This window comes from Bos taurus, chromosome 22 (genome assembly GCF_002263795.3).
Source record: "Bos taurus isolate L1 Dominette 01449 registration number 42190680 breed Hereford chromosome 22, ARS-UCD2.0, whole genome shotgun sequence".
Lineage (NCBI taxonomy): Eukaryota > Metazoa > Chordata > Mammalia > Artiodactyla > Bovidae > Bos > Bos taurus.
In genome coordinates this window covers 30,022,666-30,038,065 of record NC_037349.1, presented here as the reverse complement: position 1 = coordinate 30,038,065, position 15,400 = coordinate 30,022,666, and the positions used below count along the sequence as shown (strand labels likewise).

Sequence of the window (15,400 nt, the reverse complement as noted above, 5' to 3'; positions counted from 1 at the left end):
AACAGTGGTGAAGATGATGATGACAATGATGATACTGCTATTCCCATTTTACTGAGATTCTTGGAATGTGACTCACAGTTTTCATCCACTCATGCTTGGAAGCTGCAAATTCCTTACTGGTGAACTAATCCAGTAGATCCTTGTTCTCTTGTGCTCAACTGACCTCTTTCAGAAACTTTTGCAAACATTTCTAGGGCAATAACCTGTATGTTATCATCACCCAAAGAATAGAGATAAGCCTTATGATCTGATCACCCCTGCTTACTGTCTGCAGAAAGATATCAGGTCACTGATGTAGGAAAGGGAACTGAGGCAGAGCCAGCAGGTTCCCTGAGCTGAGGGCACAGAGGGAAAGTCCAAGAAGGCAAAGGAGGTTAAGGTACCAGGAGAGAGGGCTGCATGGACAGCAAACTCCAGAGAAGGATCATTCAGTTGAGAACTGATCTTACAGGCATATGAAGAAATTACCAAAAACCCAGAGTTGGCAGGGAACACTCAAAAGGATTAGAAGGAACAATGCCTAGGGCTCACCTCCTACCAGAAATAATGGATGATTCCCAATAGCCAGAGTGGAAAATCTCATAGTTCCCAAGATATCAAATGGGAGTACTCAGCAGAGTCTTCCCTCAAGAAGCAGAAATGAAAGACATCCAGATTAGAAGGAAGAAATAAAATGGTGCACATTTACAGATGATATGAGCACAGAAAAATCCCAAGAAATCAACACAACCAAAATAATCCTTTCAGAATAAGTGACTTTGGTACAGTCATAGGATTCAAGGTCAACATACAAAAAAAAAAAGATTATACTTCTATAAACTATTAATGAACACCTAGAATCCAAATTTCTAAATCCCCCTTTACTATAACCAATAAAAATTAATTTAAAATAAATGGATTATAAATAATGTAAAATTATAAAACTTTTAGAAAACCACAGAAGAGAAATATCTTTGAGGCCTTATGTTACATAGAGTTCTTAGGTATGACATCAAAAACTCAAGCCATTTAAGAAAAACTGATAAATTGTCCTTGATCAAAATTTAAAACTTTTCCTAAGCAAAACACATGAAAAGTCAAGCTACTAGCTGGGAGAAAATATTTGAAAATCATATATCCACTGAATGACTTATATACAAAATATATAAACACCTGTGAAAAAAATCAACATAAGAAGCACAAATTTTAAACTTTAAAACCCAATCTTAAACTACGCAAAAGATTTGAAGAGACACTTCACAAACATTTGACAAAAGTAACAACATGAAAAGGTTCTCAAGATCATTAGCAATTAAAGAAATGCAAAATTAAAACCACAATGAGCTATCACTGCACCCTATTAGGCTGGGGAAAAAATCCCCAGTACCAACTCCTGGCAAGAATATGAAGCAACTAAAACTCTCACCCACTGATGGCAGGAATGCAGAATGGTACTACCACTGTGGAAAAGAGTTTAGCAGTTTCTTATCAAGTTAAAGATATACTTACTCAAATGGCTGTGTGATCTCACTCCTGCTTCCTCACCCTAGATAAATGAAAACATATGTTCACATAAAGACCTACACAAAGATGCTTTTAATGCCCTTCAACTGTACACTTAGTGAAATGTTTTTATTGAAAATGGTGACATTTTATTCTATGCATATTTTACCCCTCCTTTTTAAAATAATGAGAAAAACTACATCTCTGCTAAGAGGAAAAATAAATATGTATAACAGCTCTAGTCACAATTCCCCCAAACTGAAAGCAATCAAAATGTCCTTCAAAAGTGAATGGCCAGACTACCTGTGGTACATCCATCCCGTAGAATACTGCTCATTAATAAAAACCAACAAACCACTGATGCACGTTTGGGATGAATGCTGAGTGCAAGAAGTCAACCTCAAAAGTTACATAATATATGATTATTTTACCTGACATTTTGGAAAAGACAAAAATACAGGAATGGTGAACAGATCACTAGTTGCCAAGGGTTATGAGTTGGTGAGAGCAGGGAGGAGACTGGACTACAGAGACAATACAAGAGATTGTTTGAGAGTGATGGAGCTAGTCCGTATCCTGATAGTGGTGGTGGTTACATGAATGTATAAATAAATGTATTGAAACTCACGGAATGATATAACTCCCCAAAAGTCAAACTTATGGTTTATGACTATTGAAATGATGTCATGCTAAGTTGCTTCAGTCATGTTCAACTCTTTGCAACCCCATGGACTGTTGCCCCCCAGGCTCCTCTGTCCATTGGGATTCTCCAGGCAAGAATACTGGAGTGGGTTGCCATTTCCTCCTCCAGGAGATCTTCCTGACCCAGGGATCGGGCCAATGTCTCCTGTGACTCCTGCATTGCAGGCAGATTCTTTACTGCTGAGCCACCAGGGAAGCCCAGCTAATAAACAATAAATCAAACCCATCATCATCTTAACAACAGCTACCCCTACCATCAAAATAAAACAAAACCAAATGACAGCCCATTCTTCCCTCCCTCCCACTGCAATGATTTCTGTATTGCACACTGATAGTCAACTCTAAATCCCTGTTCTTTTCTACCATCTTAGCATAAAGGTATCAAGTTCTGTTGATTTTTAAATCAGAAATTTCCTTTACATTAGTTCTCTTCTTGCTAAACCCACTATGACTTCCCCAGTTCTACTCTTTAAGAGTTGTGATCTGGATTATTTTTGTAGCTTCCTAAATGGTTACCCTGCTCCCAGCTTCAATTTGTCCTCTGAACTGTCACTAGACCAGTACATGCCAATCTTTTACTTTAAAAAATTAAAATATCCTCTAATGATGTGCCACCATCTCCAAGAGAAAGGCCAAACTCTGCCTCCATTTTTCTCCTACATTGGTCTCCTCATATCTCCTCCACTGAGACGTGGTCTTCCTTACTTTCCTGCCTTTACTCATGCCGTTTCTCCCTCCTCTTAGCTTTTTCATTTGAAACCATCCTTTATATCCTCTAAGGCCTTATTCACATGTCATCTTCTCTGATGCTCCCAGGCAGATTTTTTTCATTGCCCCCAGCCCCTCACAATCGACCCCTGGCTCTTTTTCTATTTTGTCAGGGGGCGGGGGGAGGGGGGGCGGCGGAACTCAGCATCTCATGAAGCTATTATGTTCCAGCCCAAAGTGGTCAGCGGTCTCAAGACAGACACTAGGTCTCACCTATTTTCAATCCCAAATATAGGCCTGGCACCATGATAGGCTGAAATCACACTGGTTGAAATGAAATTAGAACAACTAATATCAACTTGGGCTTCTCTGGTGGCTCAATGGTAAGGAATCCGCCTGCCAATGCAGAGACGCGGGTTTGACTACTAGGTCAGGAAGATCACCTGAAGAAGGAAATAGCAACCCACTCTAGTATTCTTGCCTGGAGAATCCCATGGACAGGGGAGTCTGGCAGGCTATAGTACATGGGGTCGCTGAATCAGACACAACTTAATGACTAAACACAAATAATGTCATCTTAGTAAATTATTAGCTTAACTTTTCACTTTTCACTCTATGATCCTGCTGTGCTATAGAAACAGCTTCAGCTATGAGTGTGATATACACACATATATTTTTAACCAGAATCCTGGTATTTCCTCTGTAGAAAGCACTGGTAGAGTGAGGGGTTAACATAAGAGTTTGTGGAAAAGGATGGACAGATACGTACACTGAAGGAAGCTAATAATATTCAGACGAGTAATGCCTCCTAGATTTTGACTCCTTTTAATATTTATTCCAATACCATTTTCCCTCTTTAATAGAATATGAGAGTCATTCAGATTTCAATAATTCAGAAGATATTCCTGACTTGAATATGGGTTTGTTCTCTAACTACATTTTCCATCCTTCTGGAATAATTTCTTGCTTTCTGCTTTGGGCCTTCATTAGTTGTCCTTCTTTTTTTCTTAATCAGTTTTCTCCTTACCCAACTTTTCTTTCACTGCATGATTATAGTTGCCTTCTTCAAAGATATTTCTGGATTTCAAGTATATCAGAGACATAGTGTTAATCTGGAAAAGACTTTGCCTCTGAGGTTGTCATTCAAACTTGGAGAAAAATCATAAAAGTACTGTCCCTGAGAACTGAAAGGAAACAATCAACCTATGATCTTCACTCTGTTGTCAGGTGTTTGGACAACACATTACTGCAGAAAATTGGCAACATTTAAAAAGTATTTGGAGATAAAATTGCCTAATTTCTTTTAAGGTGAAGCTTTTAAAGTAGTAAACTGTATCCTTTAAGAAAAAATACTGTGATCTCAGACTTTATTTTTTTTTAATGTATCATATTGTATCCTATTGAGTATGAGTGTGCCAAATGTATGGGGTTTTACTTATTTATAAATTACATATGTAAATATATATATATATATATATATATATATGAACTTGAACTACTTTACCAATGTCCTACTAAGTACTACTAAATATTAAGTAGTACTACTACTAACTGCTGATTTGAGCATTATAAAAACCATACATAAAATGAATATTTTACAGAGATTAAATATGAATAAGATAAGTTCTAATATTTTCTCTCTACACCTCAGTGGTTTATACTGTATATACTATGGGGTGTGTATACCACACTTTGGAAACCATGTAAACAAAGAATGAACCCTTAAGCCCATTTCTGGAAGGCTATGTTGGGTTGTTACAGGAGGTAGGTAGACAAATTAGAGCAAGTTATGAAGAGTGACTATGGCTGACATCCATGGGTGCCTAGTTCACAATTCCCAAGTAAGTACATTTATGCCACAACTTTCTTCTACACTTTTGTAAACAGCCCTAAATTCCAGGCTGTAAGGGGAAGCCCATGGCCCAGGCTGGGCTCATCATCATTCTTCAGGCTTCACTGGCCAAAGGGACTGGTCCAAGGATGCATGTGGTCTGGCTGAGTCAATCTATACAAGTCCCCACACCACCCTTTAATGGCTAGAAGATGGGCTCTTCATTCCACTGGATACAAAAACTAGAGGTGGAAGCTTAGAGCTGCTGGCAAGTATCATCCATACTCCATGCAGAAAGCCCATCCACAGTAGTAGAAAAATCAAGGTCTTTATCATGCTTTACTTATAGAAGCCCATGAATTCCTATTTTTGTTTAAAACTGGTATGAATTAGGTTTCTGTTGCTTCTGTTCTGTTCAGTTGCTCAGTCATGTCCGACTCTTTGCGACCCCAAGGACTGCAGCATGCTAGGCCTCCCTGTCCATCACCAACTCCCAGAGCTTACTCAAATTCATGTCCATTGAGTCAGTGATGCCACCCAACCATCTTATTTCTGTTATCCCCTTCTCCTCCCACCTTCAATCTTTCCCAGCATCAGGGTCTTTTCAAATGAGTCAGTTCTTTGTATCAGGTGGCCAAACTATTGGAGTTTCAGCTTCAGCATCAGTCCTTCCAATGAAAATTCAGGACTGGTTTCCTTTAGGAAGGACTGGTCGGATCTCCTTGCAGTCCGAAGGACTCTGAAGAGTCTTCTCCAACACCACAGTTCAAAAGCATCCATTCTTTGGTGCTCAGCTTTCTTTAGAGTCCAACCCTCACATCCATACATGACTACTAGAAAAATCATAGCTTTGACTTTCTGTTGCTTACAACTTTAAAAAGTTAATAAAAATAAGTGAGAAAGGTACTGAAAGGATGTGAAAACATTCATTCATTCTTAAAGTATTTATTGGCCTCCTATTAAGTGCCAGTCACTGTTTCAGCTGCCAGAAATGGAGCAGTGAGCCATCCAAAAATATCCCTGCACTAATGAACCTTATACTGAGGTAGGCGAGCCAGAGAATGAAGAAGACAAAGGCAAAATCTATATTATGATACAAAGTAATGATGGGGAAAAAATACACTGGGAGGGGAACATAATATATTTGACTGGTATGGACAAAGAAAGCCTCACTGAACTAGTCAAGGAAATGATCCACGAAAATACCTGGGAAAGAATGTTCTAGGCAGAGAGATCAGGAAGTACAAAGGTCCTGGGGAAGGTCTGCTATGTTAGAGGCACAGCCAACAGGTGCATATGGCTGCAGCAGAAGGAACAAGAAAAATACAATAAACTAGTGAATCTAACAAAAAAGCAGCAGACTCACAGATCTAGAGAACAAACTCATGGTTACCAGTTGGGAGAGGGAGGGAGGAGGGGCAATATAGGGGTAAGAGAATCAGAGGTACAAAACAATCAGTAAAAAGTAAGCCAAAAAGATGTATGGTACAACATGGGGAATATGGTCAATATTTCATAATAACCTTCAAAAACTGTGAATCACTATATTGTACACCTGTAACATATAATATTGTATAGCAAGTATACTTCAATTAAAAGTATACTGTATACTTATAGGTGTAATAGTAATAAAACAATAAATTAATTTAAAAATTTAAAAAGTAAGTGTGAGCTGGGGTTAGTAGATGTATGCTATTATATAGAGAATGGATGAACAAGGCCCTACTGTATAACACAGGGAACTATACTCAATATCCTATGATAAACCATAATGGAAAAGAATATTTTAAAATGTGTATATAGATATCTATAATCATTTTAGTATCCAGCGGACATTAATACATTATAAGTCAACTATACTTCAATAAATATTAAAAATAAAAATTCTATTTCAAAAAATATTTTAAAAAGTAAAAACATAAAATTAAAAACTCAAAATATATATATTAAAAGAGAAAGAGGGCAGCCAAGGTAAGACAGAGGTGACAGCCAGATCACATAGCACATTGTGGGCCACTGGAAAAGCCTTTGGCTTCACTGTGAGTGAGACAAAAGCTTCTGCAGCATTTTAAGCAAATAAAAGACAGGGTCCAACAATTATTACAAATGCATTATAGGAGAAATCCAAACAGAGCTGGGAATGTCTAACTTAAAATGCTCTCAGGAAAACCCAGTAGTGCTTCTGAGAGCTGAAAAGGCTGTCTGTGAGAGCCCGTCCCTGATCTCGAGAAGAAACATCTGGATGAGTAACACAAGAATGGAGGCTCTGGGCATCAGATTTCAGCTCAGTTGTTCCTCATGGACATGTGCTTTGTCACAGATCCAACCCCCAGCTCCATGTCCCCTCAGTTCATTCACTCTTAAACTCAACGGTAAGCAACTTAGCAGCAGCTGAAGATTTGGCCTCTCTGGTGTCTCTTGTGACAATCTCTGTCCCAAACAATTCACGTTAGTCTTAAAAAGAACCTGAAGTAGAAACAGCTCTTTGGGGCTGTTTTTGCCCAGTTTTCAAGATTGTTAGGTTGTGATTTCAGAAACAGCCTGTCTTAAAGGTGCACCCTGAGAGCACAACCTCATCTAAATGACCTGACCACTTCATCTAGTGAGAACCTGTGTGAGATGAGAGATCCCTCTTCAGTGTTCAGGGGAAAGCACTGCTTTAACTTCTCTAGACTGTAAAAGGAGCCACATGTTCAATGAATTTTTTTTTTTTTTTTTTGCCTACTGAATATTCAACATTGACCCACATATGGTCCTTGAACTCATGGAATGAGAGAGCAGACAGGGACCTCTGTATTTATCTCCTGGGAGTGCAATACTGGCTCCACCACAATAGCCAATTCTGATGAACTGGTATTGATTGGCTGGAGGTCTCTGATGAAAAGCTGGCGGAATCTGAGAGGAAGCTTGGTACTGAGCAAGTGATCCAAGGTGAGTGACACCAGTACCCTGAATTTGTAATGCTGTATCTAACTCAACCCTCCTACACTACAGAAGAAAACCAAAGCTTTTACTATCACTACTGATCAAGGGAGAGCTTCCCAGGTGGTGCTAGTGGTAAAGAATCCTAAATCCTAAAGAATCCACCTGCAGGAAACACAAGGGATGCAAGTTTGATTCCTGGGTTGGGAAGATCCCTTGGAGTAGAAAATGGCAATCCCCTCCAGTATTCTTGCCTGGAACGTTCCATGGACAGAGAAGCTTGGTAGGCTACAGCCCACAGGGTCACAAAAAGTCAGACACTACTGAGTGACTGAGCACATGCACACTGGTCAAGGTAAAGCTAGACAAAGACCCACGTTCAGATGCATGGTAATTAATCTACACTAGTCAAATATGAATTCAGGTTTTGACTCAAGTAACACTTAAGGTCAACTTCAGGAATAAGTGCTTGATTTCATGTATTTGAAGGGCTCTAACACCTTGGCCAAAGGATCCTTAACCTCTGTCCAATCCCCAAATTCTACAACTGTACACCCAGTAAGTTTCAAGTTTCTCCTTTGAACAGAAATACTAATATCCTTGGATAGAAGCAACAGGAAATGATTTAAGCTTTCTCTCTCTTAGTAGGAATGGTATCATCAGATATCTTTCAGTGAAAAATCCTTCTCTAATGGCATCGTTTAAATTTAGAGAAAGATCATTAAAAACAGCTACATCCAAGGTGGGTGGATTAAGTAGTAAGGACACAGAGTTATTAAAGTAGGAAGAAAGGAACATGAGGAAGAGGTTGGCTAGAGGTAATACGAAGCCACTTGGGCACACTCTACAGTTCAGTCTAGAGCCAGCTCTGCTCACATCATCTTGGCATCAAACGGCTAAGTGATATGCATTTTCTAATGGAAGCTGTGCTAGACACAAATTATCTTTTACTGTCCAATAATGGACAAGTCATTGTACTTTAAAAAAGTCAAACATAAATTATAGACAGAATTTATCATTCTGCCTTTACTTTCCAAAACTGTTATGAAAACACCCTCTCACCATCAATCAACACCTTTATCTTTTCTCTTGTGGTGGTGGTTGAAATGCAAGTGTACAGATAAACCAGGCAGATAAGAGCAATGAGAAAAGTGGGTCAGTCTAAAGACAATCAAGGACACCAAGCACTGCGTTCGGAAAACAACAGAGAAGGGTGGGGACTATGGCATGTTGGACAGATCATGACCACTTCAAGGGAGCTGCTGCCGACCTCCTTCCCATCATGGGATGGAGGGCTTAAACATCAGGCCTTTACAATATCAAAAGAGTCAGAAACTTCCAACTTGTTGCATGCAATATCCTAGGTTTTAAATACTGACACAATTTTTTTAAGCTGAACATGAGGCAAGCTGATTACAGACATCTCTGGCAAAGTCTGGCTTATTGGTGACAACTTCCCTATCTTTGCTTTAAGACTTTCTTTGATAGGACACATGTATATGTATCACTGAGTACCTTCGCTGGAACTAGCACAACATTTTTAACTGTTTATGTTGTTGTTCAGTTGCTCAGTCATTTCTGACTCTTTGCGACCCCATGGACTGCAACACACCAGGCTTCCCTGTCTTCCACTATCTCCTAGCATTTGCTCAAACTCATGTCCATTGAGTCGGTGGTGTCATCCAACCATATGGTTTTTTGTCATCCCCTTCTCATCCTGCCTTCAGTCTTTCTCAGCATCAGGGTCTTTTCCAATGAGTTGGCTCTTTGCATCAGGTGGCCAAAGTATTGCCGCTTCAGCTTCAGCATCAGTCTTTCCAATGAATATTCAAGGTTGATTTCCTTTAGCATAGACTGGTTTGATCTCCTTGCAATCCAAGGGATTCTCAAGAGTCTTTTCCAACACAACAGTTCAAAGGCATCAATTCCTCAGAGCTCAGCCTTTTTTATTGTTCAGCTTTCACATCTGTACATGACTACTGGAAAAACCATAGCTTTGACTAGACGAAACGTTGCCAGAAAAGTAATGTCTCTGCTTTTTAATATGCTGTCTAGGTTTGCCATAGCTTTTCTTCCAAGGAGCACGTGTCTTTTAATTTCATGGCTGCAGTCACCATCTGTAGTGATTTTGGAGCCCAAGAAAATAAAGTCTGTCACTGTTTCCATTGTTTCCCCATCTATTTGCCATGAAGTGATGGGACCGGATGCCACAATCTTAGTTTTTTTTGAATGTTGAGTTTTAAGCCAGCTTTTTCATTCTCCTCTTTCACCTTCATCAAGAAGCTCTTTAGTTCCTCTTCACTTTCTGCCATAAGGATGGTGTCAATTGCATATCTGAAACTATGACTATTACTGTTGTTCAGTCGCCCAGTCATGTCCGACTCGTTGTAACCCCATGGACTGCAGCACACAAGCCTCCCTGTCCCTCACCATCTCTCAGAATTTTCCCCAAGTTCACGTTCATTGCATTGGTGATGCCATCCAGCCATCTCATCCTCTGACACCCTCTTCTTCTGCCCTCAATCTTTCCCAGCATCAGGAACTTTTCCAATGAGTTATCTGTTTACATCAGATGACCAAAATCCTGGAGCTTCAGCTTCAGTATCAGTCCTAAGAGTGAATATTCAGGGTTGATCTCCTTTAAGATTGACTGGTTTGATCTCCTTTCTGTCCAGGGAACTCTCAAGAGTCTTCTCCAGCAGTTTGAAGGCATCAATTCTTTGGCATTCTGTCTTCTTTACAGCCCAGCTCTCACGACCATACACGACCACTGGGAAGATCATAGCCTTGACTATCAGACCTTTGTCGGCAGAATAGTAGACTATTAGACCTTTGTCTCTGCTTTTCAACACACTGTCTAGGTTCATCATAATTGGCTATACCCCAGTACAAAAGTTTTTTCAAAAAAAAGACTTTTTTTTGATAAGGAACATAATTTTGGGACTCTGATGTTTCAAAGGAGAAATTCCCTCTCAAATACTTAAGCAAATATTGTTAGCAATCTGGAACAAGTCATTTGCTTATGCAATCTGATCAAGACAGATGTCACTTATAAAACATCTGACTTGGAAACTGCATGGCTGTTGGACAAGATACCTTCAAAACTGGAGTTTTATCAGAAAATGTTGGTTAAGAGCACTCACAGAAAGAAATGCATTGATAAAGAGTCAGTGCTATGGAATGGGAGAAAATATTCGCAAACAAATAAATGAACAAGGGCTTAATCTCCAAAATATACAAATAGCTCAGACAATTCAATAACAACAACAAAAATAAAACAAGCCAATCAAAAAAAAAAAATGGGCAGAAGACCTAAATAGACATTTCTCCAAAGAAAACATACAGATGGCCATTAGGCACATGGCCAACAGGCACATGAAAAGATGCTCAACATCACTAATTATTAGAAAAACGCAAATCAAAACAATAACGAGCACCACTTCACACACGTAAGAATGGCCATCAGTAAAAAGTCCACAAATAACAAATGCTGGAGAGAGCATGAGAAAAAGGAAATCTGTTTACACTGTTGATAGGAATGTAAATTGGTGCAGCCACTACAGAAAATGGCATGGAAGTTTCTCAAAAAACTAAAAATAGACTTGCCATATGATTCAGCAATCCCACTGCTGGGCATACCTACCCAGGTAAAAACTATAATTCAAAAAGATACATACATCCCTATGTTTATAACAGAACTATTTACAGTAGCCAAGATAGCAAGACATGGAAACAACCTAAACATCTACTGACAAAGAAATGGATAAAGAAGATGTAATATATATATATATATATATATATACATATATATATATACACACACACACACACATATATATAGATGCCTATATATATATAGGGCGAGAGAGAGATTCCATAGTGTGTGTGTGTGTGTGTTGGAATGCAATGGAACAACGGAATATTACTCAGCCATTAAAAGAATAAAATCATGCCATTTTTGTAGCATTATGGATGGAACTATAGATTATCACACTAAGTGAAGTAAGTCAGATAAAGACAAATCCTATATGGTATCATTTATATGTGGAATCTAAAATACAATACAAATCAACGTTTATGAAACAAAAAGAGACTCACAGATACAGAGAACAGAACTGTGGTTGCCAAGGGGGAGGAGGAGTGAAGGAGTGAGTGAAGGAACAGGAGATCGGGATTAGCAGAGGCAGACTACTATACATAGGATGGATAAACAAGGTCCTGTTGCATGCACAGGGAACTATATTCAATATCCTATGACAAACCATAACGGAAAAGAAAATGAAAAAGAATATAGATGTATAAGAGTTCCTTTTCTATACAGAAGAAATTAGCACAACAATGTCAACTAAGCTTCAATAAAATTTTTTAAAACAAGGGGGAAAAAAAAGAGCCAGTGCCTCCTGAGATGGCCTCACCTGGCTCAGTGCCTCTGTGTTTTGTCAGAGAGGACAGGAGACATCTTGATGGGTTGGTTGCTTCAAGGAAATGAACAAGTTGGAATCACCACTCACTCATCTAGAACAACCTCAGCATCTAGGAAATTTGACGTTTCTGGCCAAACTGCTTCCTTCCCTCCTCCATGACAGCAAAGTCAAGTTATACTATAAATGTACCTTTCCGTGTGGAGATTATATGTTACCCTAAAAATGATGAAACTAATTTTCAGTAGTGTGTCTTGATTTCAAAATGGTCTATAACAACTATATTCCTTCTAGAGTTCTTCAAAATTTTACAGTTATTTTATATAACAAGCTCTCCATAGAGACCTTGATTTAGCAAACATACTTCTTGTTAGAAAATCCTTTTCCTTGAATAGTCATGAGACTAAAATTCTAAGTTGCTCCTATTTATCCATTAGAGAAAATCTCTTTATGTAATCTTTCCAAAGTGCATTTAAACCAAAGTCATGATATCACCACCTCTTTTTAGAGTTGCAACCCTCCCAGAACTGCAGGCTAGGAAGTGGGTCATTTGCAGATTGAGCCCATTGTGTTATCAATTAGTTTTCTTCTTCCCTCCTTTTCTAGCAACACTCACTCTGTCAAACCAAACTCAAGATAAGTCATGCATGAACAGTTCATCAACTAGGGAAAATGGGAAAACCTTCCATCAAATAAATAGTTTGGTACCTCAAACACCATCATATCTAATGTACATTGTGTTCATCTCATAAATGCCTAAGTCCTCTGGTTAGCCGATTGGCTCTGAAAAAGTACAAAAAATCTCCAACTCCTAAAGGCTGGTGAGCACCTCTTAATTTAACTTTTTTTTTTCCACTTTGTGAAATAGGAATAGTATAAACACAAGATGGGAGCACTTAGCGCTTCTTTTAGCATCGTCTTTCTGGAGCTGAGAGGGCTGCCCAGGGCCTCCACACATAGCCGCCTCTTTGGTCTCCAACTCAGTTCTTCTCAAGACATTTTTAGGGCCTCCTCCAGAGGCTCAGGCCCAAACAGATGTCCCTCTCGCCCCCACTTCAAACTGGTGTGGTGTGAAGAAACACAAGAGAGAAGAAGGGGAAAAAAGCTTTGGTAACCATGTGTCACAGTATGGAAAGTGGTTCATATATTAAGAGAAAGTCAAAATGAAAAACCAGAAAATATGTAGCTAGTTTATGAGTATCACAAAAAACAGCTTCTAGCAGCTTCTCAGTTGAACCAAGCAGGTGTGAACCTAGAGGATTAGACTGATGATATCATGGTACACAGGTGGGGCTTTTGACTGTGGAAGACAAATTGAACTCCCAAAGGCAAAGTTTCTCAACCTCGACAATACAAGAAAAGCACAGTGGCTCATGCTCAGTGTAGGGGATGTATTAATACTACCTGCTGCAGGGAGCATCCCTGGCCTCTCCACCCTAGAGTCCCAGAGCACTGCATCCATGGTAACCGAGGAAGCCTCCAGAGTTGTCAAGTGTCTCCTGGTAGCAAAATCACTCTCAGGCGAGAATGTCTGATTTCAGGTCTGAATTTGAATTACAGACTGTCCCAACTTAATGATGGTTCCACTTAACGATTTTTGACTTTACTATGGTGCAGGACAGGGAAGCCTGGCACGCTGCAGTCAATGGGGTCACAAAAAGTAGGACACAAATGAGCGACTGAACTGAACTAATGGTGCAAAAGTGGTATTCGATTCAGTAGAAACAGAATTATGAATGTTGACCTTTTTTGGGGCTAGCAATAATCTTTTGTGATACTGGGCACAGGCAGGGGGCACAGCTCCTGGTGAGCCACGTGATCATGAGGGTAAGCAATCGATACCATTCATCTGTACCTATACGACCATTCTGTTTTTCATTTCTGATACTGTATCCAATAAATTATGTGATATTCAACACAAGTATAAAATAGGCTCTGTGTTAGACGGTTTTGCCCAACAGTAGACTAACTTAAGTGTTCTGTGCACTTTTATGGTAGACTAAGGAGATCCAACCAGTCCATTCTAAAGGAGATCAGCCCTGGGTGTTCTTTGGAAGGAATGATGCTAAAGCTGAAACTCCAGTACTTTGGCCACCTCACGCGAAGAGTTGACTCATTGGAAAAGACTCTGATGCTGGGAGGGATTGGGGGCAGGACGAGAAGGGGATGACAGAGGATGAGATGGCTGGATGGCATCACTGACTCCACGGACATGAGTCTGGGTGAACTCCGGGAGTTGGTGATGGACAGGGAGGCCTGGCGTGCTGCGATTCATGGGGTCGCAAAGAGTCAGACATGACTGAGCGACTGAACTGAACTGAGACTAAGCTGTGATGCTGGGTAAGTCATGTGTATTAAATCCATTTTCAACTTACAGTATTTTCAATTTGTGGTGGGTTTACTGGGACACAATCCCACCAGAAATTGAGGAAGATCCACATACCTGATGCTCAATTACTGAGCACTATTACTTTGTGGGCTCCTCCAGATGGGTTAGCTGTATTTCAGAAATTCTAGTCTCAAGAGCACTTACACACAGCCTATACCAACAGCAATTATGTAGCCAAGGCCTATCAATTTTATAGATCAGAAAACTGAGGCCCAAGACAGACGGACTATCTAACCGAAGTACTAGATTTAATGGTAGCCTAGGCTTTCGTATTGTTTTTTTTTTTTTTTTTTTTAATTTTACTGAAGCATAACGATTTACAATGTTATTTAATTTCTGCTGTACAAGAAAGGGACTCAGTTATATATGTACATATATATGTTTATATATATATTCTTGTTCATATTCTTTTCCATTAAGGTTTATCACAGGATATTGACTATATTTCTCTATGCTATATAGAACCTTATTATTTATCCATCCTATATATAATAGTTGGCATTGCATCTGGTAATCCTAAACTCCCAATCCTTCCTTCCTTACCTCCAATGCTGCTTTAAAAAAAAAAAAAAATTCCCCAAACACCTCTATAAGCAGCCAGGGCCAGGCTAGGAATGGATCTATAGAGAGATTCACTTTAGACCACCTTAGGCCAGAATCTCTGAAGAGCTGTTGGTGGTCCCACAGCCTGTGTGGATGACTTCCAGACTGTGTTCAGGAAGAACTGCTCACCAGGATCCGTCTGTGACAAAGAACAACTTCATCCTTACCCTTAAAGTCCTAGCTCTCAAATGTATCTTGGGTCAAGGAAAAAACCCTCACCATTATCCCATCAGTAACCACATTAGAAGGAGACCTGGGTGTTCCTGAGACTCAAACAGCAGGAGACTGGTTGAAATACAGGATTTATTCATAAGGTGGGCAGATGTGTTTGCAGCAACTCTA

General features: G+C 39.5%; 1 protein-coding gene across 1 annotated transcript in view; it reads right to left on the bottom strand.

Annotated features, from left to right (window-relative positions):
- Window positions 1–1,488: 1,488 nt before the first annotated feature.
- The window catches only part of EIF4E3 (eukaryotic translation initiation factor 4E family member 3), a 115,017-nt gene continuing 101,105 nt past the window's right edge, over window positions 1,489–15,400 (bottom strand). The window contains exon 7 of the mRNA XM_059879871.1: window positions 1,489–1,525. Coding sequence (XP_059735854.1) covers window positions 1,521–1,525 — 5 coding nt within the window. The 3' untranslated portion in view covers window positions 1,489–1,520. The remainder of the gene's footprint in view (window positions 1,526–15,400) is intronic.